The sequence below is a fragment of the Quercus lobata genome, chromosome 3 (genome assembly GCF_001633185.2).
Source record: "Quercus lobata isolate SW786 chromosome 3, ValleyOak3.0 Primary Assembly, whole genome shotgun sequence".
NCBI classification, from domain to species: domain Eukaryota; kingdom Viridiplantae; phylum Streptophyta; class Magnoliopsida; order Fagales; family Fagaceae; genus Quercus; species Quercus lobata.
The window spans coordinates 44,755,235-44,776,810 of NC_044906.1; the positions used below are offsets into that span (position 1 = coordinate 44,755,235).

General features: G+C 35.9%; 1 protein-coding gene across 1 annotated transcript in view; it reads left to right on the plus strand.

Annotated features, from left to right (window-relative positions):
• The first annotated feature begins 7,456 nt into the window (after window positions 1-7,456).
• LOC115981895 (probable isoprenylcysteine alpha-carbonyl methylesterase ICMEL1) overlaps window positions 7,457-21,576 on the plus strand; it is an 18,864-nt gene continuing 4,744 nt past the window's right edge. Inside the window, exons 1-7 of the mRNA XM_031104326.1 lie at window positions 7,457-8,087; window positions 11,291-11,367; window positions 11,793-11,862; window positions 11,975-12,055; window positions 12,531-12,605; window positions 14,185-14,286; window positions 14,412-14,552. Of these exons, the coding sequence (XP_030960186.1) occupies window positions 7,702-8,087; window positions 11,291-11,367; window positions 11,793-11,862; window positions 11,975-12,055; window positions 12,531-12,605; window positions 14,185-14,286; window positions 14,412-14,552 (932 nt within the window). The 5' untranslated portion in view covers window positions 7,457-7,701. The remainder of the gene's footprint in view (window positions 8,088-11,290; window positions 11,368-11,792; window positions 11,863-11,974; window positions 12,056-12,530; window positions 12,606-14,184; window positions 14,287-14,411; window positions 14,553-21,576) is intronic.

The following is a 21,576-nucleotide window of genomic DNA, read 5'->3' on the forward strand; positions in this document are numbered from 1 at the left end:
TCATGTGACTTTTACTCAAGTTCCAGTTAGCATTTTTGTTTGAGAGAGAGATGTGCACTAAGGATCTCTTTGACACTATCTAACTTGGGAGGAGGTTTTTTGGCTATTACTTTTACAATGATGTGAGTTATGTTGAAAAAAGTTTTTTTTTTTTTTTTTAATTTATATATATATATGAGAAAGTGTATAAATTGAGTAATATATGATTTGGGTAATATGAAAAAGTGTAAATTTTTTTTTTATATATATAATTTCATAAATTATAAATTATGTCCAAGAAGAAGTAAAGATTGGCAAGTACTTCAAGTAGTTTGAAAAAAAAAAAAACATTTGTCAGCATGATTCTTTCCCTTTGAAAGTGTAACAGTCACACCACCGCACACCCTTGGTGCGATGGTCACTCCACAAGTATAAGTGCTTGTGGAGTGTGGAGGGCAAGGGCCGAGGTTCAAGTCTCCAGGAGGGAGCTTCACACACATATACATTTAGATTAAGTTAGAGTAGAATTCTATCTTGTAAAAAAAAAAAAAAAAAAAAAAAAGTGTAACAGTCACAACCATTTTTTCAGGGGGAAAAAAATCCTAGAAGTTTAAATTATACATAAACCCCACATTACTTTTCTTAAAAAAAAAAAAAAAAAAAAAAAAAAAAAAAAAAAAAAACCCACGTTATCGTAGTCTTGGCTCTTGGCTCAGGGTGAGTTTGGTTTAGCTTTTTGAAAAATTGTAATTTTAAAAAGTGTGGTATGAAATTGTGCTTTTTTCAAAAGTAGAACGTTTGGTAAAAACTATCAAAAAGTACATTTTGAAAAAACTGAGTGTTTGGCAACACTAATCAAAATTTTTGTTTGAAGTGTAAATTACTAAAAAGGAAAAAATATATATAATAGTATCTTTTATACTTATTGCTTTACATTCTTTTTTATTAGTATCCACAATATTTCACAATAATTTTATAATAAATTGTAGATAGCTAGTTATTATTGATGGGTAAACTATTTATGTTAGTGATAGCCCAAATTAAAATCGATAATAATTTACCACCTAAAATTTGTTGAAAAAATATTGTGAACCTACATTACTAAAATATAATTATTCTGTTTTTTAATATATTTATTCGTACCCTTATCCCCACACCTAACCCAACACATTTCTTCTTCTTTTATTGTTTTTTCCTTCTGTTTTTCTCAACCACATTTAGAACCAAACCTTCACCCCCCCTTTTTTTTTTTTTAACCCTTTGTCTATTTTCCTTCACAAAGTCAGCCCACACTTGCACACTGCTTCACCTTGATCTTTTTTATTCTTTTCTTTTCCTCTAAATTCAACCATTCACAACCGTCTTCTATAAAGAACCAGCAACTCCTCTCAGATTCCTAACCTCCCATCTTCCAATTGAAAAGCATTGCGGCCTAAGATAATTTCTCTTAATTTCACACAAAACCTTCAATACCTCTCTCTCTTCATAACCCCAAAACCAAATAGGAATTGAAGTCAGATTGATGCATCAGAGCTCCTCTTCATTACTCAAACTTAGTCATGTCGGAAGATTCAAATCGAGTTGTTGAAAGTGAGATTGGTAGTGGAGGTTCTTGCATATTGTTGCTATGATTCTCTGTGTTTGTCTTTTCAGTTTTCTGTGTATTTTGTGATTAGAGAGATGGGGTAAATTTGGAAGTTCATGAGAAAGTTATGGGTAATTTGGAGATAAAAGAAAAAAAAAAAAAAAATCTCAACAGTATTATGTGTGATTTGGAATTGCATCTCTTGGGGTGGAATGCCAAAATGCAAAAAATCGCATTTAAGGGGCCAAAACGCACGATTTCAAAATGTTACCAAACTCACTTTTTGGGTTTTGGATTGACTAATGCACCATTTGGGCTATAAAAAGCCGAACCAAATGGGTACTCAATTCTACACATGTATTGTTGATTTTAGTCTCGAGAATTTAATGCTACCTGGCATCTATGTCTTTGGTTCAAGTTGCATTATATTAAAGCATATTTGCACCCTTCATAATTTAAATTAAAAAAAAAAAAAAAGCATATTTGCACGTCACCTCTTTGAGAAGAGTTGTTAAGAAAGTCCCATTTTGTTTTGAATTTGATTTGCGTATGATTTGCTATGCTTTGCCCATGTAAGTAAATGATATAAGTTTGTATGTTCTAGAATTTCAAACTTGGACCATGTTTCTTGTTACGACTTTTGTAATCCAAGCATATTAGGAATTGAATTTTGTACCTTTTGTGACATAATATGGGACAAAATGGGCTTTTGCCCTTTTTGGGAAAATTAATTAGCCTTTTGCCCTTCTTCCTAAACTAAATAGGAAAATGCCCCTCTTTTGAAAATCGAGTTTCTCAAAATCGAGTTAAAAAAAAAAAAAATCTGGAGCCCTATAGTGACATTTTTAAGGACCTATAGTGACATTTTAAGAACCTATAGTGACGTTTTATAACTTGATATCCATAAAATCAAGTTATATGCAATAAAATTGCCTATAACTCGATTTCATGGATATCAAGTTACAAAACGCCACTATAGGTCTTCATAAACGTCACTATAGGTCCTTGAAAACGTCACTATAGGACTTAAATTGATTTTGAAAAACTCGATTTTCAAAAGAGGGGTATTTCCCTATTTAGTTTGGAAAGAAGGGAAAAAGGCTAATTAATTTGCCCGAAAAATTGCCTATAACTCGATTTCATGGATATCAAGTTACAAAACGTCACTACAGGTCTTCGTAAACGTCACTATAGGTCCTTGAAAACGTCACTATAGGACTTAAATCGATTTTGAAAAACTCGATTTTCAAAAGAGGGGTATTTCCCTATTTAGTTTGGAAAGAAGGGAAAAAGGCTAATTAATTTGCCCGAAAAATTGCCTATAACTCGATTTCATGGATATCAAGTTACAAAACGTCACTACAGGTCTTCGTAAACGTCACTATAGGTCCTTGAAAACGTCACTATAGGACTTAAATCGATTTTGAAAAACTCGATTTTCAAAAGAGGGGTATTTCCCTATTTAGTTTGGAAAGAAGGGAAAAAGGCTAATTAATTTGCCCGAAAAGGGCAAAAGCCTATTTTGTCCCATAATATGAATATGAACATGAATATAATGGTTTCTCTTCATGTGATTCATGTTCTTTGATGCATGCGAGTTGTGTTTTGGGAACCACCTTGAGGTGAGACTAGGGTTTCTTTGATTTACAGAGTTAGGCTTTGAGCTTCATTTTTTAATTACGCTAAGGTAGAATAAATAGCACTAAGCTTTGATCTTTGGTTTAGGTGTTGTGAGCATTCAAGTTTAAGCTCATTTGGTTTTAGGCTCTTGGTTCCTTTACTTTTAGGTAGGAGATATGTGATATGAGCATATGGTAAGTTATGAGGTTTATTTAAAATGCTTATTATGCAATAATTTAAAAAAAAAAAAAAAAAAAAAAAAAAACCTAGTTACATTGCATATAGTCATGTTTAAGACAAATGTATGTTTGTGAGCTTCCAAAATCTAAAGTAAATGCTTTAAGCATATTGATGCATATTGTACCCTTATTGTATAAGTCCAACTTGTGATGGATGCAAACCACCCCCATCTTTGATTATCTAAGAGCATTTACAATGGTGGTGCTAAAAAATTTAACTTTTAGCAACTCAGAAAACTATTTTATCTATTTTAAGACTTTACTTTACAATATACCCAACATCAAAAGTTCCATTTTTTTACCACTTCATTTAAATATTTTTTTTATTATTTCTTTATTCTTCCTCAATGTCTCTTTCACTCTCTTCCTCTCCTTTTCTCTCTCTTCTCTGAAGCATGAACAAGTGAACAACCAATAAACCCACACCTCTTTCTTCTCAACCCATCAAACTCACACTAACACCCACCGCCAGCCACCATCGCCACCACCATTGCCACCCATAACTCCCACAAATTGGAACCCATAATCGCCACAATTCACAGCGAACCTAACCCATCAAAACCCATTGTCGCGTCAAACCTAACCCAACCACCAATGCATAACAATCCACAACGAAACCCACCAACAGCAACAACCAGATACCTATCCACCACCAACTGAAACCCACCCACTAGCCACTACCACCATCATCACTTTGGCCATAAGCCAAAATCAAATTAAAAACTAGCACAAAATCCCACCTTTCAAATCCAAATCCAAATCTACAATTCCTAATACTAGAACAAGCTCAAAAATCTCACTAGGTCTTAAAATGTGATCAAATGGAGAGATTCAAGCCCAAAATTCCAATATTCAATTAATAGAGGCTAGTGATGCATTACAAGAATGAAATCAAAGTGCACAACAACAAATAGATGAAAAATATGTATAGTACACTAGGTCTAAAATTATTTTTCACATATAGCATGAAGAGGAATTTGAGAAAAGCGGTGAGGAGAGAGAGAAGACTCCTTGGTACCACTATTTTCTCCTTTAGGCCTCAAAATTGTGTAACTCCTTGATGTCTGAATGAAATTTTGTTATGAAGTTAGGGTTTTAGAAGCAAAATGTGGCTTGGTTGTGTATGATTAGATTAAATGGTTTTAAATCAAGCTTGTGACATCCTTAAGGACTGGTCTCAGTATAAGGAGTGAAGCTATTGACCCCTATGTTGTTAAAAAATTGGAAAGCTTTAGATTTTCAAATATCTTAGGTAAAAGGAGAAGCTGCTTTAGTCATGAATGAGGAAATTCATTGACCAAAGCTGATTGGCTGCACATTCCTAGCTAATTCAGCCCCCAAGGGTTTGTTCTCTGTGGTAGATCGTACCAAAATTTGACCCAGGAGTCAACTTATTTTTAGAGGCCTAAAATAGGTGTATCTGAAACTTCAGTCACATACAATAGGAGCAACATGTCTTTATTTGAGTGAAAATTTCAGGTACCTGACCATTTACATGAACTTTAGGTGCTGCAACTATCACAAACCCACTCAGTAACATGCACAACTCAGGCTAATGCAAAAGGTTCAAAAAGAGTCAACTCATACCCTCTGGCCTCCAAACCGTACTCCCTTAAATTCCCCTTACATCATACATGCTTGGTTCATACTTAAAAGAATAAAATAATTTATAATACATGAATTGGGTCTACAAGGAAGTCGAGCTTGACCTAATCGGGCTTGTAAAAAAATTGTCATGAAAACAACCATCAACAATGTCTAAATGCATTATTATTATTATTATTATGAAAAGTTGTAATCTTTCATGAAAAAAAGTTTATGATGAAAGGATTTGCTGTTCTTTTAAAGATAATGTTTTTGATTTATGTTTAAGTTACAAGGTTATTAGATTTCAATTCTTTATGAAAGTTTTGTGACTATAACAAAAATAGTTATGTTGAGCCATAGATATATGATTTCAAAGAAACGGTCAATTTCGCATAAAAAAAAATCAATGTGAATGGTCCTAATATTCTTACATGTAAAGAGAACAATTATTTTCTTTAGGTAAAAGTTCTTTTAAGTTATTTTAAGAGCATCATAAAGCCTATTTATGAAAGATGTTTTCCATTACGCATATCGTCATAAAGAAATGTTTTGATTTACCTAAATTCTTACTTAATTCTCATGTAACTTACTCTTAATGAGCTGTGTAGCTCACCCTTATTATTTTTTAATCATTGCTGTAGAGTAGCGGGAGCCTTAATTGAGTTATAGAGGAGTTGGTTTTAGTTTTCAATGGTCTAGCTTTGGGTTTTAGTAGTGTTGCACGTAACTCTATAGTGATTTGTTTTTAAGGATCTATTGATGAGAGTTGTAATCTTTAATGTGATAAAATAATATATTATGTGAAATTATGAAATTTGAAAAATTGACGGTCTTGTTATTTTTTAGAGTAAAATGCTAGATGTTCTTAATATCAAGTGTAATAAGAAAAAAGTTTTTATATTAATTTTAGTTGGTGCGTGTTGATATCACGTTGAGACTTGGTATTTTTTTTTATCTATTTTTTTTTTAGCCAAATGTTGAGACTTGGTATTTGCATGTCTGTCATGGTTGGAAATCATGGTAATGAGTTTAGGTTGTGATAGTTTTAGGCCTTAGAAGCTAACGTAACATAATATTACAGCTTCAAAAAAAAAAAAAAAAAAAACAAAACGTTACATCACCCAATAACTTGTTATTGAGTTCATATTTTGAAAATTCCATTGTTGAATTATATGTTCTATATGTTCTTAACATAGATTCTTTCATGTTAATAAGATATTGTTTACTATTCGATCTATAAACTCATCTTTTATGCATTATTTAAACTACAAAAACTTAAATTTAAATAATTAATTAGTGACATGACTATTAATTTTTGATCACTTTGAAAATTTGCAAGAATAGAGAATATATAATGATAAAGTAATTCAATTATAGAATTATCAAAATTCACATCAAATTAAGAAATATTAAAGGGTGTAATGGTGTTTAAAGCTACACAAAGTATAACTTGAACTATGATTAAAAAAAAAAAAAAATATATATATATATAACTTGAACACAACTCAAAATATTTGGTTTTTGGACTAAGTACTTTAACCCTATAATGTGAATAATTTTAACAAAATATAAAAATGGACAGCAAGATTTTTGTATTCTTATTATATATAGAGATTACCAAAAAGAAAAAAAAAAAAAAAAAGAATTTTCAATTATCAACCAGCAATCTCAACCCTATCGTGGACATTGTTTACTCAAAAAGTTCAACTAATTACGTGGTCATGAACCAGCAATCTCAACCCCATCGTTGACATTGTTTACTCAAAAAGTTCAACTAATTACGTGGAAGGAAATGTTTTGTTTTTTGTTTTTTTTCTTAAATTGCACGACAGGCTAAATCAATTTTTTATCAATTGAATGATACAGATTAAACAGCAAATTATATCCATTTACAATTGTTATATAAATCACACAAGTGAAACAGGCTTTTGATAAGATGACAATGCGAATCCAACTAACGTCCCTCGTAGCATGCTTATCTGTCTAAGCAAAGAATTCAAGCTAAAGCAAACACGTAATACTAAAAAATATATATATTTAAAAGAAAGAGATAAACTAGCCTTATATATTTAAAAGAAAGAGATAAACTAGCCTTACGGTGAGCAAGACAGGAAATGACTAAATCCAACCAACCAAACCAAGTTCTGGATATATATACTCATATTATTTCAAATTATTAACCCTCTATTTTATTTTAGGTTGTCCAAAACTGAACTTTTATTTTCAAAATTAATAAATAAAATTCGTGTCTTACCCTTTATTTATTTTTTATTATTATTATTTTGTGGAGAAAAAACCATATATTTAAAACAAAAAAAAAAACTCAATCCCAACATTTCTTTACAATTTAATGGATAGAAAATGCATTAAGCGATATTGTCTTTAAAAAAAGGGATTTTATAAACAGTATTTAGGGACAGAGAGAGAGACAGAGAGAGAAAAGTATTAGCGTACAGTAGACAGTATGTGGCGTATAGGTACTGGCCGGTCTACTCTACATCTACAGCGATGAGTGGGAGTGGGAATGGGAGGGGAGGGGAGGAGTTTGACCTTGATTCTCTCTCACTTTGCACACTTTCCCAAATCTCAACAAAATTTTACAAAACCAAAAACAGTTAATAGAATCGAAGAGAGACAGAAATCCAGTCGTTGGAGATTATTAGATTTGGTTCGAACAGACCCAAAAAAAAAATGCCATCTCAAATGATCCTACCCATAACAAACCTCCACCCTTCACATTCCTTATTGGAAAAACCAAATTCAACTTCTGATGATGATCCAATAACAATAACAACAACAACAACAAATAGTCTTCTTTTTGAGGATGAGAAAACCATTTCCATTAAGCCCCTTCTCCCTCGGACCTTAAGCTACACAAATAGTACTACTACCACTACTACTACTTCCGCCACCTACTACCAGCAGCGCCGCCGCCGGATCGCCAGTGAAAACTCTTTGTCTTCGCTCTCCTCTTCTTCCCCCGACCGCCGCAACTCCTTCGGCCACGACGTTGGCCATGCCGCCGCCGAGACCTTCTTGATCACCCGTTTGAGTTTGAAGCTCTTGAGATACCTTGGGTACAATCTTGCTTTATTTTTGTTTTTTTTGTTTATTGGCATTGGAATTGGAATTGGCTGTTGATTGCTTGGTTGTTTCAGTTTTTATTAGATTTAATGTGGAAAGTTGAATTCTTGTTCATATAGGTTGATTTCTTAAGTAAGAAGTTTAAGATCTTTGCATCTCAGAGAGAGCTTATTTGAATACGTTTAGCTGGAGGAAATGGAGGGAAAATTAAATGATGCCAACCGTTAACAGAGAGTGCATATTATGTTTGTTGATCTGGATGGTTTTTTCTTTCCAAAAAAAGTTTCTAGGTAATAAGATGTGTTGGTGCTGTATTAGGTAGATTTTGGTCACTACTGCTAATGAGTTGGTTTGAGAAATGAATGGATCCATCCTTTTGGAAAAAAAAATTTGTGTAGCTTAAACTCTTTAATGAGAAAGACAGGGGATCTAGTTAACTCTTTGTTTCCCCTCTATATACTTGTTACTTCTTTCGAGAGTTTTAAGGTTTTGATTGTACCTTTTAAATTTAATATAGCTGGGACTGTTGATATCATAGATTGGAAGTGCGGTTAATTTCTTGCCAACCCTAAAAGTTATGTTTGCCAGTTCTGGTATCAGTGGCGGTTTTATCAATCTTGCAGGCAGGTAGTTTATTGTCATCTATAATTGTTTTATTTTTCAGGACAGATGGTAGTCCACTTTAAAGGGTTTGTTGTATTTGATCGCAGAGACTAAAGATGTGTTGTGTTCATTTTATTGAATTCAAGGGGAAGGAGGGGGGGGGGGGGGGGGAAGGGATGAGCCGTGTTATCAAAATTGAAGATTCATTTGAGATGTGTTAGATGAGTCCTAACTAATTACAACATGTGTTGCAACCTAATTGAGCACATGACTGATTATTGGGGCCTTCCCACATGCAAAGGGGAATTTTGGCTTGGTCTTGGAATGAATCAAGGCATCTTGCTAAAAGAGTGCTAATTGGCACCTTCAGACATCCGATCAGGACTTTAGAGTGTTGATTGGAGCTCTCTGTTTCTCGATTGGGCACTTGGGCTGACGGGATCGCTTTGACTTCATTTTGGGCTGCTAGCTTTTGTTTGGGCTCCTGATGAATAACCTTTTGATTGTGGATAATTTTATTAAGAGGAATGTTTGTCATGGTCAAATGGTGTTGTATGTGTAAGTGTAGCTATAAAACTGTGGATTGTCTATTGTTACATTGCTTATTTGCTAGTGCTCTGTGGTCCTTTGTATTTTCTGTTTTGGGATTCAGTGGCTGGTGCCAAATAAAGTGATTGATATCTACTTTTACTGGAACTGGAAAAGGGTTCTTGGTTCTCATAACAATAGTCTTATTTGGAATGTGAATACTCATTGCATTATGTGGACAATTTGGAGAGAGTTGAATAATCAAACTTTTGAAGGTGTTGAGAGATTTGCAATTGAGATTTTTTTTTTGAAATATGATTTGCTGGATAGCTTGTAATTCCTAATTAGATTTGGTAGATCTCTTAAACCTTAGATTGTAGTTCTTTAGGAGGCTTTAGTATTTGAGTTCTCCTTTTTTCAGATTTTTTTTATTACTTATAATTCTTTTTTACTGGTAAGTTACATATGCACCCAATGGGTCTTCAACCCATGACCTCATGCTCCATGTAAAACTTAGAAGTGGAGGAGCTGCTTGATGATCTATAGCTCATTGGCAAGAAATTAAATCCTCTCTCTAGAACAGAACAGAACAAAAGAAGTAAAAGAAAAAAAAAAAATGCATCTCAAATCCTACCCATATCCAACCACTCTTCACATTCCTCATTGGAACAACCAACAACTTTTAGCCTTGCCTTCCTAATATAGGTCAAGGGAGTGTATGATCCAACAACAACCATTCTTCTTCTTTCTTCATTGTTTGTGGATGATAAAACCATTTCTATTAAGCCCATCTTCCTTGGACATTAACCTCACCACGACACCACCCCAACCACCAACACTAATTCCAGCTCCAGCACCTACTACCAGCAGCACCAGCGCCAGGTCGCCAGTGAAAACTCACTGTATTCACTTTCTGCTGGCAGTGACTGCCACCAGTCCTTTGACCACAATGTTGGGCATGCTGCGGCTGAAATGATTTTGGTCATCTGTTTGAGTTTGAAGCTTTTGAGATACCTTGGGTACAATCTTCTAATTTCTTTAATTTGGTTGTTTCTAGTTTCTCACCATTACTTTGTTTTGTTATGGGGATGATTGCTCTCAAGGATTTTGTGATGTCTTTTGTATTTCAAGTGCTGTGGTTCCAAATAATTGTTCAGGTGACCATGGATGGAAAAACATTATAGTACTTTGTTCTTCTTTTTCCTCCCAAAAAAAAAAGAAATACTGTACATCTTGAAGAATTTGTTGTTTATTGGCATTGGTATTGGCTGTAATTGCATTTAAGGCAAACAAGAAGTAGCCTTTATATGTAAATATGTGAGGGAAGATTGATCATGGAGGTGTGAACATGTAGTGAGTACACAATTGAGACCGCACATTTGAAGTAGGTCTCTAAGAGGGATAGGAAAGGTGGAAAGAATATTGATAACATTAGATGCCTTGCTTGTATTTGGAATGCGAATCCTCAGTGCATTATGTGAACAAGTGAATAGAGTTGAATAATTGAACCTTTGAAGGTGTTAATAGATCTACAATTTAGGGTTTTTTTTTTGGCACTTAGTTTGAATTTGTACTGTGATTGACTGATAGCTTGTGATTCCTTCTTAGATTTATAGATCTCTTAAACCTTAGATTGTAGTTCTTTAGGAGGCTCTAATATTTGAGTTCCCCTTTCTTCAAGAAAATTCTTTATTACTTGTCAATTTTTTTTTTTGTCTGTGTAAGTTACGCACTCAATGGATCTTAAGCCAATGACCTCACTTTCTACCTAGAACTTGTAAGTGTTGGAGGTGCTAGTATAGCTCACTGGAAAAAAAAATGTATGAAGTAGGCTTTCTAAGAGGGATATCAGTAGAAAATCTATTATGTGTGGCTTTTAATGTGTAGGTCAGTTAATCATCCCAATCACATTTACATACTTGAAGTAGTTTCAACTCTAATTTATGATATTTGAAGTTATCCTCGATTTTGAAATTTCAATTATGCATGCTGTAATGTTTGTTTGAGATGCTTTTCTGGCCTATCCAAATTATTAGATGCTGCTAATCACTTAAATTTTATTCAGGGTAGGTTACAAATGGATTACAAGATTTCTGGCCCTTAGTTGTTATTCCTTTCTACTTTTCCCAGGTTTTTTTCAAGGTCTGTAACATTTATAATTCTGTTGCAAAAGTTTTATGCATACGCTTTACAGTATAAACATTGTACATATAATTGGTCATATACATAGGGTTGACCTATATATATATATTTGGCAAACCTTTGGTACAGTTCATTAGGTGTTGTACCTTAGGTTCCTTAATTAAATTCAACGAAGTGGTTGCATTGGCCAATAAACAATGGTTGAATTTAGTTATCCTTGGGGAAGATAACAATGATTATGCTGCATTGGCTAATGCAATTAGATGGTTAAATTTAAATGGGAAAGCTAAGGCACAGTACATAAGAAACTGTACCGATTTGCCCATATATATATATATATATATGCTTATGACAAATTGTAGGCCAGACAAATTGTATGCTTGTCCTATCTAGTGGAGCATAACTACTCTGCTTGTCTTTCGCAGTTGGATATTACTATTTCTTCTCTAGTCAGGTCCGCAGAAGCATAGTTTATGGTGATCAACCAAGGAATAGGTAACTTAAAAATGAACTGGGCTGATTTATTGTGCATTTCGGTGCAATGAATTTTTTACACCCTGTTTAATTTTATGGATTTCATGACAACTGTTTAAATTTTGTTCTGCAGGCTGGATCTGTATCTCCCCAAAAATAATGATGGTCCAAAGCCAGTTATTGCATTTGTAACTGGTGGAGCCTGGATTATTGGGTGAGGGTTGTTTTTGCTGATAGTTGATATTTGTACTTGAAATGGGAAGTCTAATAAAATAATAATAATAATACTAGTAACAGAAGATTTTTTTTTTTTTTTTTTAAGTTTTGGGCATGTAGAAGCAACAGATAGAGGCATACAATAAAACTATAAATGTGACTGATATTGTACTTAAAATGGTAATTGATAAATAATAGCTTAAGCAGAAGATGAAAAAAAATAATAGTAATGGGTACAGTAGGTAGTTCTAATATCAGAAATATTTAAGTTGTAGGTTAGATATCAGAATCTAATTTTGTTTTGTTATTCATTCAATTACAAAAATTGGATCTAAGTTGATTAAAGGGTTGTCTTGTCAGATTTTGTTGATTTCTCAAATTTACATTCTTTTTTCGTGCATCATATGCATACTTCTTTATGTCCTCAATATGTTTTCAGACTTCTTTTTGTTTTTTCATCTTTTTGGATGCAGTTACAAAGCATGGGGTTGTCTTTTAGGACAGCAGTTATCAGAAAGAGACATTATAGTGGCATGCATAGATTACAGGTGATATGATTTACTTTAAGCAACAGCATACTGTTGTACATAATAAATCTCATCTCATATTCTCATCTTGCCAATGAAAACTATGTTCCGGATGAAGTTATCTAATGAATCTATTGAGATATGGGATTGTGTGTGATACTATCTTTATATGATATCAATCTGAAATGTTGTAAGATTCTATTGCCTCTTAGGGTTATTAATTGTTCATAATCTGTTGCTAACGTTACAAATAATAAATTATTATCTCATCTCATCTTACAAATCTTTGAAAGAGAATTGTATTTGAAAGACAATTATGTCAAGATAATTTACTACTTTTTCTCACCACCTTGACCCATGTTTTTGAAGGCCTGTTTTTGGGTCCTTGTAGCACCTTGTACCATAATTCAATTACTCCATACCTGCATTTTTTTGTTTCTGTTGTACAGAATCACCTTTTAGACAGTATTATTCTTTATTATTAGCACCAATACGTGGCACCAGTACAAATATTAAATTAAGGTATCAATTTTTTTTCTAATCATGATCCTCAATAAATTACTCTATTTTTTTATGGTACCACAAATTTTTCTACATGCTTCAATGTGTTGAGCTACTTATTCAAGTTTGCAGGTAAGATATCCATCCTCTGATGTTTGTACGGTATCTGACTCTGGCCTCCCAAACATCTTATATTGGTTGATGATTGCCACTCATGTCTTTAGCATCCTTTCAGTAGCTCATATTTTGAATTATTTTGTAACCTGACAACCTCTAATCTTCATTATAATCAAATGATCTTTTTATAATTCACATTGCAATAGGAACTAGTCCATGTGTATCCGCAATAAATAATTTTTTTAAGAGACCTGTTTAAGGTCAGCAGAAGCAGCAGGTCGCAGGTTCAAGTATGAGAACCAACCTCTCCAAAACAAATTTTGGGTAGTGCTACCTACCAAATCACCTATCCCAAAGTCCGAAAAAGTAAGAGTTTTGTGCACTGGGTATGACTTGCTTAAGGTCAAACTTACCGAATTTGAAAAAAGAAAAAGAAAAAGAAATAATGGGTCGATGTGCTTTCTGAAGGGAAAGAATATTATGATATATTGGGACCATCCTTGTGTCCTTGTGATGATGGTGTTGCCTGCACATTGCACTTCCCTTTTATGTGTTCAAATGCTATACAAGGCACCAATTGACTGATTTTAACTTGCAGTTTCTATGTTTTGTTCTTCTCTGTTTATAGAAGTAGCTTTTGAAATTTTAAAATTTTAAAATTTATCATTCTGTCTCATAATATGAGGCATGATTTTGTATATTCTTTTCATGGACAAGGACAAGTAATATGCTTGCATGATCATCTTTAGATCTTTGTTAAAAATCCAAAGAATTACTTGTATGATACTTAAAGGGTAACTTCAAACATTACATGATTACTTCATTTGCTATTGTGATCATGGATGTAGCTTTGAAGAAGCCCTGATTTAATTTACATGAGGTTGATTCCTCCATGTGGGTGAATTCTTTATAAGTGTATAACATGTATACACTTGTAATACTACTTCATACTAGTATGGGTCTTAATTGAAAACTCATGCAGGAATTTCCCTCAGGGAACCATGAGTGATATGGTAAAGGATGCTTCTCAAGGTATCTCATTTGTGTGCAACAATATTGCTGAATATGGAGGTGATCCTGATAGGTAATAATCACTTCACATTTTTCTATACATCTAAGCATGACTCCTGTATTTGGGCAAGAGAGAGGGGGGGGGGGGGTAGTGGCAGTTGCTAATAGAGATGTTCTGCTCATGCTTTGTTTACGCAGGATTTATCTAATGGGACAGTCAGCTGGTGCCCATATTGCTGCTTGCACCCTCGTGGAGCAGGCAATTAATGAAGCTGGTGAAGGAGAGAGCACTTCTTGGAGTGTTTCCCAGATAAAGGCTTATTTTGGATTATCTGGAGGGTGGGTTTCTATTGCAGGTTTTTTTGAACCTTGCGGAATTCTTTCCTGTGTTTCAAGCACAGTAATCCAAGTAGATGCTTCTTGTTAGAATAATGGTAAATTTATCATTTCCTAACATCTTGAACAAGATGGTATTAAAGAAGGTGGTCTGAGTTCAAATTTAGGCTCCACTCTACATCCTGACATTTAAAAATTCCATGCCTTGGGTCCCACTTATTGAGGGAGAACTAGGCTCACATGTGAGGGACAGTTTTGGAATAATGGTTAAGTGATTCAATTCATCATTTCTTATTAGCTTAAACTTTGTGAACAAGTGGTAGTATATTACTTCAAATGATTATTAGAATATCTCACGTGGAGATTTTCTCTAATGATTCTTTGAATGTTGGGTTGATACAACCAGTAAAAAGCTCTAAAACAAACAAGATAACTATCAAAATAGTTAAAAATATGGCCTAGTTTCAATGTGGGACCTAATTGGCTTAGTTCATAGTCTACTTAGTTATTATTGAGTCTAGTATTATGTCTGCTCGAGTTTGAAAGTTGCTGGTTCAGTTTTAATTAGCTTATACTTAAGTAAGGGTAATTTAATTATTTCCAAATTTTTTGGAATGGGCTGCATTAGAGATCCATGAGTCTTATTTTAAGTTTTGGTCCTTTTGGAATCTTTTTTTTTTTTTGATAGGTAAGAAACATGTATATTCAAAAAACTGCTAAATGCAAATTAGCACTAGCATATCATAAGTACAAGAAAAGACAGAGAAGCAAAAACATAAAAAAACACTAATTGCAAAGAAGAAGAGAGCTAAGGAATAAAGGAAGAGAATCACTAAATGTGAGTCCCCAAGCCCTAGCCCAATCAAAAAGGGAACTAGAAAAGAGAGCAAGTAGTTGGTCATCGAATTTATCCAAATCCTCAAATGTCCGCCGATTGTGTTCCCTCCAACTACACCACATCAAACACAATGGAACTAAATTCCAAATGTGAGATGAATGTTTCCCCAACCAATTCCACCAGCCAAAAAGAAAATCCGACACCGTACATGAGGGGATCCATGAAATCCCAAAGGTTCTATAGGCAAAACACCATAGCCAATAGGCCTTTCCACAATGCAACAACAAATGATCTACTGCCTCTCCACAATGACACATAATATAGCAATCAACGAAGTCAAAACCCTTAAGCCTCAAATTATCTCTTGTGAGAATCCTATCCCATGCCGTTGTCCAAACAAAGAAAGAGACATGCCGGGGTGCCTTACCTTCCATATACCCTTCAATGGAAATACAATGGAAGAAGAACCATGTAACTTATGATAATATGAGTGGATGGTAAAATTCCCGTTCTTTGTCAACTTTTATCTCATACGATCACCATCAGTCTCTAGAGGTAAAGATGCCAAGAATCGAAAGAAATCATCCACCACCTCTGCCTCCCAATCATTAGGACCCCGAATGAAACGAACATCCCAAGTTCTCCTATTCCCCGCTCCTTGACACATCAAAGATGATTCTACGGAAGCTTTTTTGTTTGCAGCAAAATTGTACAAGACCGGAAAAGCCAAATGGAGAGGAAGATCTCCACACCACCTATCTATCTAGAATTTCACTCTATCCCCCACCCCAACCTTAAACTGGACATTTTTGCTAAACACTTCTCATCCCATCCGAATACTTCTCCACAAACCACACCCATGAACACCCCTTCCCAACTTAGAAGTCCATCCCCCCGTTCTTCCCTAAATTTTAAAGCTACCACCCTCCTCCAAAGCCTACTCTCCTCGATCCCAAAACGCCAAAGCCACTTTCCAAGTAAGGCTTTATTGAAAGTGGTCAACTTCCTAATACCCAAACCGCCAGTAGCAATAGGCATACACACCTTATCCCAACCCAATAAATGTGTCTTAGAGTTACCCCACAAGAAGTCCCTTTGCAGCTTCTCAATTTTGTTCGCCACTTGTAGGAATGGTGAAAAGAGATAAGAAATAAGTAGGGAGGCTAGATAGCGAGCTTTTAAGCAATGTTAGTTTGCCACCTTTTGACAAATACAACTTCTTCCACCCCACTTTCTTTCAATTTTTTCCAATATAGGGTTCAAAATAGAGGGGGATTTGTGGGACGCCCCCAACAGCATACCAAGATAGGTCATTGGCAGAGCCCCAACTCTACAACCCAATATCTCTGCCAAAGCATGCACATTATTTACCTCTCCTATAGGAACCATTTCGCTCTTAGCAACGTTAACCTTCAAATTGGTCACAGCCTAAAAACAAAGCAACAATCAAACATGTCGGATTTGCTCCACCACTGCCTCACAAAACAAAATAGTATCATCCGCAAACAACAAATGCGAAACACATTCCCCTCTGCCCCTCCTGCCCTTTGCCTTAAAGCCACTAAGTAGTCCTACCCCTTCCATTCTCTTCACCATCCTACTAAACACTTACATTATAACTAAAAATAACATGGGAGATAGCAGATCCCCTTGTCTCAAACCTTTAGAGCTACCAAAAAAATTAGCCGGAGACCCACTGACTAACACAGAAAACTGCACTGTAGAGATACAAGTTTGAATCCAGCTGCACCATTTCTCCCCAAAGCCCATTTTCTTCAACAACTTCAGAAGTGCCTCCCAATTCACATTGTCATATGCTTTCTCAGTATCTAACTTACAGATCACCCTAGGAATCTTACTCTTCGTCTGGCTGTCAACACACTCATTGGCAATGAGAACTGAATCAAGGATTTGTCTGCCTCCCACAAAACTATTATAAGATTCAGATATCAGTTGATCTAACACCACTTTCAATCGATTTGCCAAAACCCTGGCTAAGATCTTATACATGCTCCCCACCAAACTAATAGGTCTGAAATCTCGAATATTAGAGACATCATTCTTCTTAGGGATTAAAACTATAAAGGTAGCATTAAGAGATTTCTCAAACGTACAGTGCTGATAGAACTCTTCAAAAACTGCTAAAACATCTCTTTTTACAACTCTCCAGCAATGATGGAAAAAGGCCATAGAAAAGCCATCTGGACCTCGAGCTTTATTCCCTTCCATATCTCTAACCATTGATATAATCTCGTCCTTCTCAAACCTCTTCTCCATCCAGCCCCTCTCCAACTCCCCAATTTGATCAAACTCTAGACCTTCCTCAAAAGGTCTCCACTCTTCGGACTCTTGATACAGAGTTTTATAAAATTGAACTACCTGAGCGGCCACATCTGCTTCTTCCTCATAAATCACCTTGTCCACTTCTAAGAAACTCAGATGGTTATACCTTCTATGGGAGTTAGCCATCTTGTGGAAGAACTTAGTATTATTATCACCCTCCTTAATGCACAACATCCTCAATTTCTGTCTCCATGAGATCTCCTCTAGAGAAAGAAGATGCTTTATTTGTGATCTCACTTCATTTCTCTCATTCATCTCTATTTCAGTGAGTCCAAGAACCCCATCCTTAGCATCTAGTAACTCTAACGCCCTCAATAATTCTTTCTTCTTGTGACCAACATTGCCAAATTCTTGGCGATTCTACTGAATAATGTCTTCTTTCAAAACTTTCAATTTTTTAGCAAACACATAACTACGTGTACCCGAAAAAGAATGGCGATTCCACCATGAATCAACTCTATCAACAAACTCATCCATTTTCAACCACATATTCTCAAACCAAAAGGGACTTTTCCCCCTCGCCATACCCCCTGCCTCCAAGAGAATTGGGAAATGATCTGAAATAGGTCGTGGTAGAATTGACTGGATCACATTTGGAAAGTGTTGCTCCCAGTCATGCGACATCAGAGCTCTATCAATCCTAGACATGGATGGCTGGTTAGTACCACTGGACCATGTATAACTCCCTCCCTCCAAAGGCAAATCAATCAAGTTTATGTCCTCGATAAATTCAGAAAACTTTTCCATAGTTGAAGTAAGCTGAGATCCACCCCTCTGTTCACTAGGAAAATGAACGTTAAAATCCCCAAAACAGCACCAGGGAACATTCTAGTATTGCTGAATACCAACCAACTCTTCCCACATATAACCCCTCATATTGTTGTCATTTGGGCCATACACCCCTGAACATGCCCAAATAAAACCATCCTCCACACCTTTCCATTGACCGACATTGAGAACGAACCCACCAGAACCTCTAACTTTTCTAAAACCCTTCTATCCCACATAATCAAGACTCCCCCAGCCATCTGATCAGCATCTAGAACCGCCCAATCCACATACGGACAACTCCACAAGCTGAAAACCATCTGTCTATCCATGCCATCAAGCTTTGTTTCTTGAAGGCAAATAACATCACACTTCCACTCCCGTAACAAATTTCTAATTACCAAACGTTTCTGGGAGTCGTTCAATCCTCTAACATTCCATGAAATCATTTTCAATTTCGTTAGTACTTTTAATTCCCCACTGCTTCTACTACTGTACTACCAACACCCTATCGCCCATCATAATTCACCGTGGAAATTAAATTCCTCAACTCTCTTTTCTCTTTACCTGTTTAGGAGGCCGCCTTTTGATTAACCGCTACTTTCTTCCGTTGTTCATTAACTACCTCCATCTCCCTTTCTAGCGTTTGAAGATAGTTAATGCACAGCCTCTCATGATGGTTTACAGAAAGCCCAACCACTTTATTAAAACCTGGGATCCTATGCTTCACCCAACTTGAGACATCCGACCTACTACCAAGACCCAACACCTCAGTATCCTTGTGCATTTCCATCGACAGGTCCAGCCTTGGAGGAGCAATAGTAGATAGCGGATTACATTCTGTCAGACTCTCCTCCTCACCCAAAATAGCTACTTCTGAGATAGCCCTTCCCTTCTCCAACGAGACCCCCAAATCAGATAAGCCACAAACTGACTTTGATTCGATCAATGCTAAATTGGGCTAATCAGTCTCAATAACATCTATCTGCCTGGTGCACTCGTCATCCACCCCCTGAAACAAATGCACACTACTCCCACTTCCAGCTTTATCCACACAATATACACCAAAATCCACCAACCCAACATCCATCATTCTATGAAGGGTTGCTGCCAAGAAAAAACCCATAGAAATTGGCGTATCTACCCTGTCGGCCTTACCCAGAGGCATTACGAAGTCATCGGAACTAACCCTAGCACTATCCAACACCATTTGAGTCACTGTGTGGCCTTCGGAGCTAAACCCATCAGAAGAATTACATCTAATCTCCATTGGATCCATCCCAAGGCAAACAGAACTATTCCTAGCCACCATCTGAGGCACCACGAGACCGTCGGAGTAGAACCCATCCAAGGAGCTACAAATAGCCTTTGTTCAACCCACTGTGAGACTATTGGAGCTGGTCCCAGATAAGCAACGATGTTGAACAAACATCGGAGGCTCGGCTTGTCGATCTGCCACCACTTCAGTGAGCATCGGGGACTTGGGTTTGTTTGAGAAAGCTCTTGTCGTTGACGCTGAGTGGGTCAAGGGTGTCAGAGTGGCCTTGGCAGATGGTTCGCCAATTACATGAGAGCTTGGGCTTGAGAAGTTTGCTACTGACAACTGAGTAGCTCCCAAACCAGGTTGGGCCAACTTGGTTTTCAGACTTAAGCCCACAATTGGCAATTTATAACTTGTTTTCCATGGAGCCCACTTAAAATATGAGCCCACCACAGGATGTAAGTGATCCCGTGATCCACTAGAGGGACCCCCTACGTGCTCCCTCTGATTGACCCATTTGGAACTCCTCAATCCACCTTTATACACAACAAGATTAGTATGAACCCATGACCCTCTTGAAGGACCCACCACATGCTCCCTTTGATTCCTTTTCACCCAAATAGAACTCCTTAGGCCACCTTTATAAGAGTTCCAAACCACACGCCTTTTTCCTTCCCCATTCACCTCTATAGTCAAGCCTACTCCTGTCCAGTCAAACTTCCTCAAATCACGTTTTTTTCCATAACCATGTATATTCCAATTTGAATTGAATTTCAACAGAGATCTTCTCTTATTTCCTACCGGATTTTTCTCTCCAAAATTAAATTCCTCATTAATGCACCGAGAACCCACATCTCTTCCACCTAGAGATGTCGGACCTGGTATGCTCACCGGTGTACCGCGCAACATCCTTTGTTCAATTACTGGGTGTTGCTTCCCACGCACCATATCGGCATAAGTTTTGAATGGTTGAACCCCTAAGTTGTCCTTATGAAGCTGAGCTACAAATATCGATTGCCTAGACCCACCATTCACATAGTTTTCAAGTTCTAGCGTCTTCCTTAACTCTAACCCAAAAACCCTCCATCCATTCTTTGCTCTGCCTTCAGGAATAATAATGGACCTCCTAGACCCGCCAATTTTAAATCCAGTCAAAAGCAGAAACAGGCCAACAGAGTTGGAGCTCCGTTGGAGGGTGTAGGCTAAATCACCTTCCCTGATCTTATAAAAATCCTTCGGATTGATCCCAATGGCAATCTGTTCTATACTCTTCATCAGCCATTGTGCCACATTCTTACCCATGAAGACCGACTTCATGAGGTACCTACTTCTTTCAAAGATCCTTAAAGAAAAATACCGACCCCCTTCCTCTACCACCAGTTGAAAAAATTTGGATTTAATACAAAAATTGCAAACACCACTCATAATGGCTACAACAGGTTTTGCTTGATATATATATCATCCTTTTTTGTTTTGTTTTGTTTTTTAATCTTTTCCTAGTTAGTTTAATAGTTCTTTGTTTTTGTTTGGGATTCCAAGTATTTGTTGGAAAATAATTAGGAGTAGCTTATATAAAGAATTTATTGGGTTCTTCCTAAGTATGATAGACTTGGGTTTGTCTTATTTTTCCACCCTCATTAAAGTCACTGTTTTAACACCAAACAACCATCTCCTTTAAGATTCGATCTTTTTATGACCTAACCATCTCTAAATCCTTAAACAGTAAACCCTATTGAAGAATCCTTCCAGAGCTTATCAATTCATCAAAAAAAAAAAAAAAAAAAAAAAAAAAAAAAAAAAAAAAAAAAAAAAAAAAA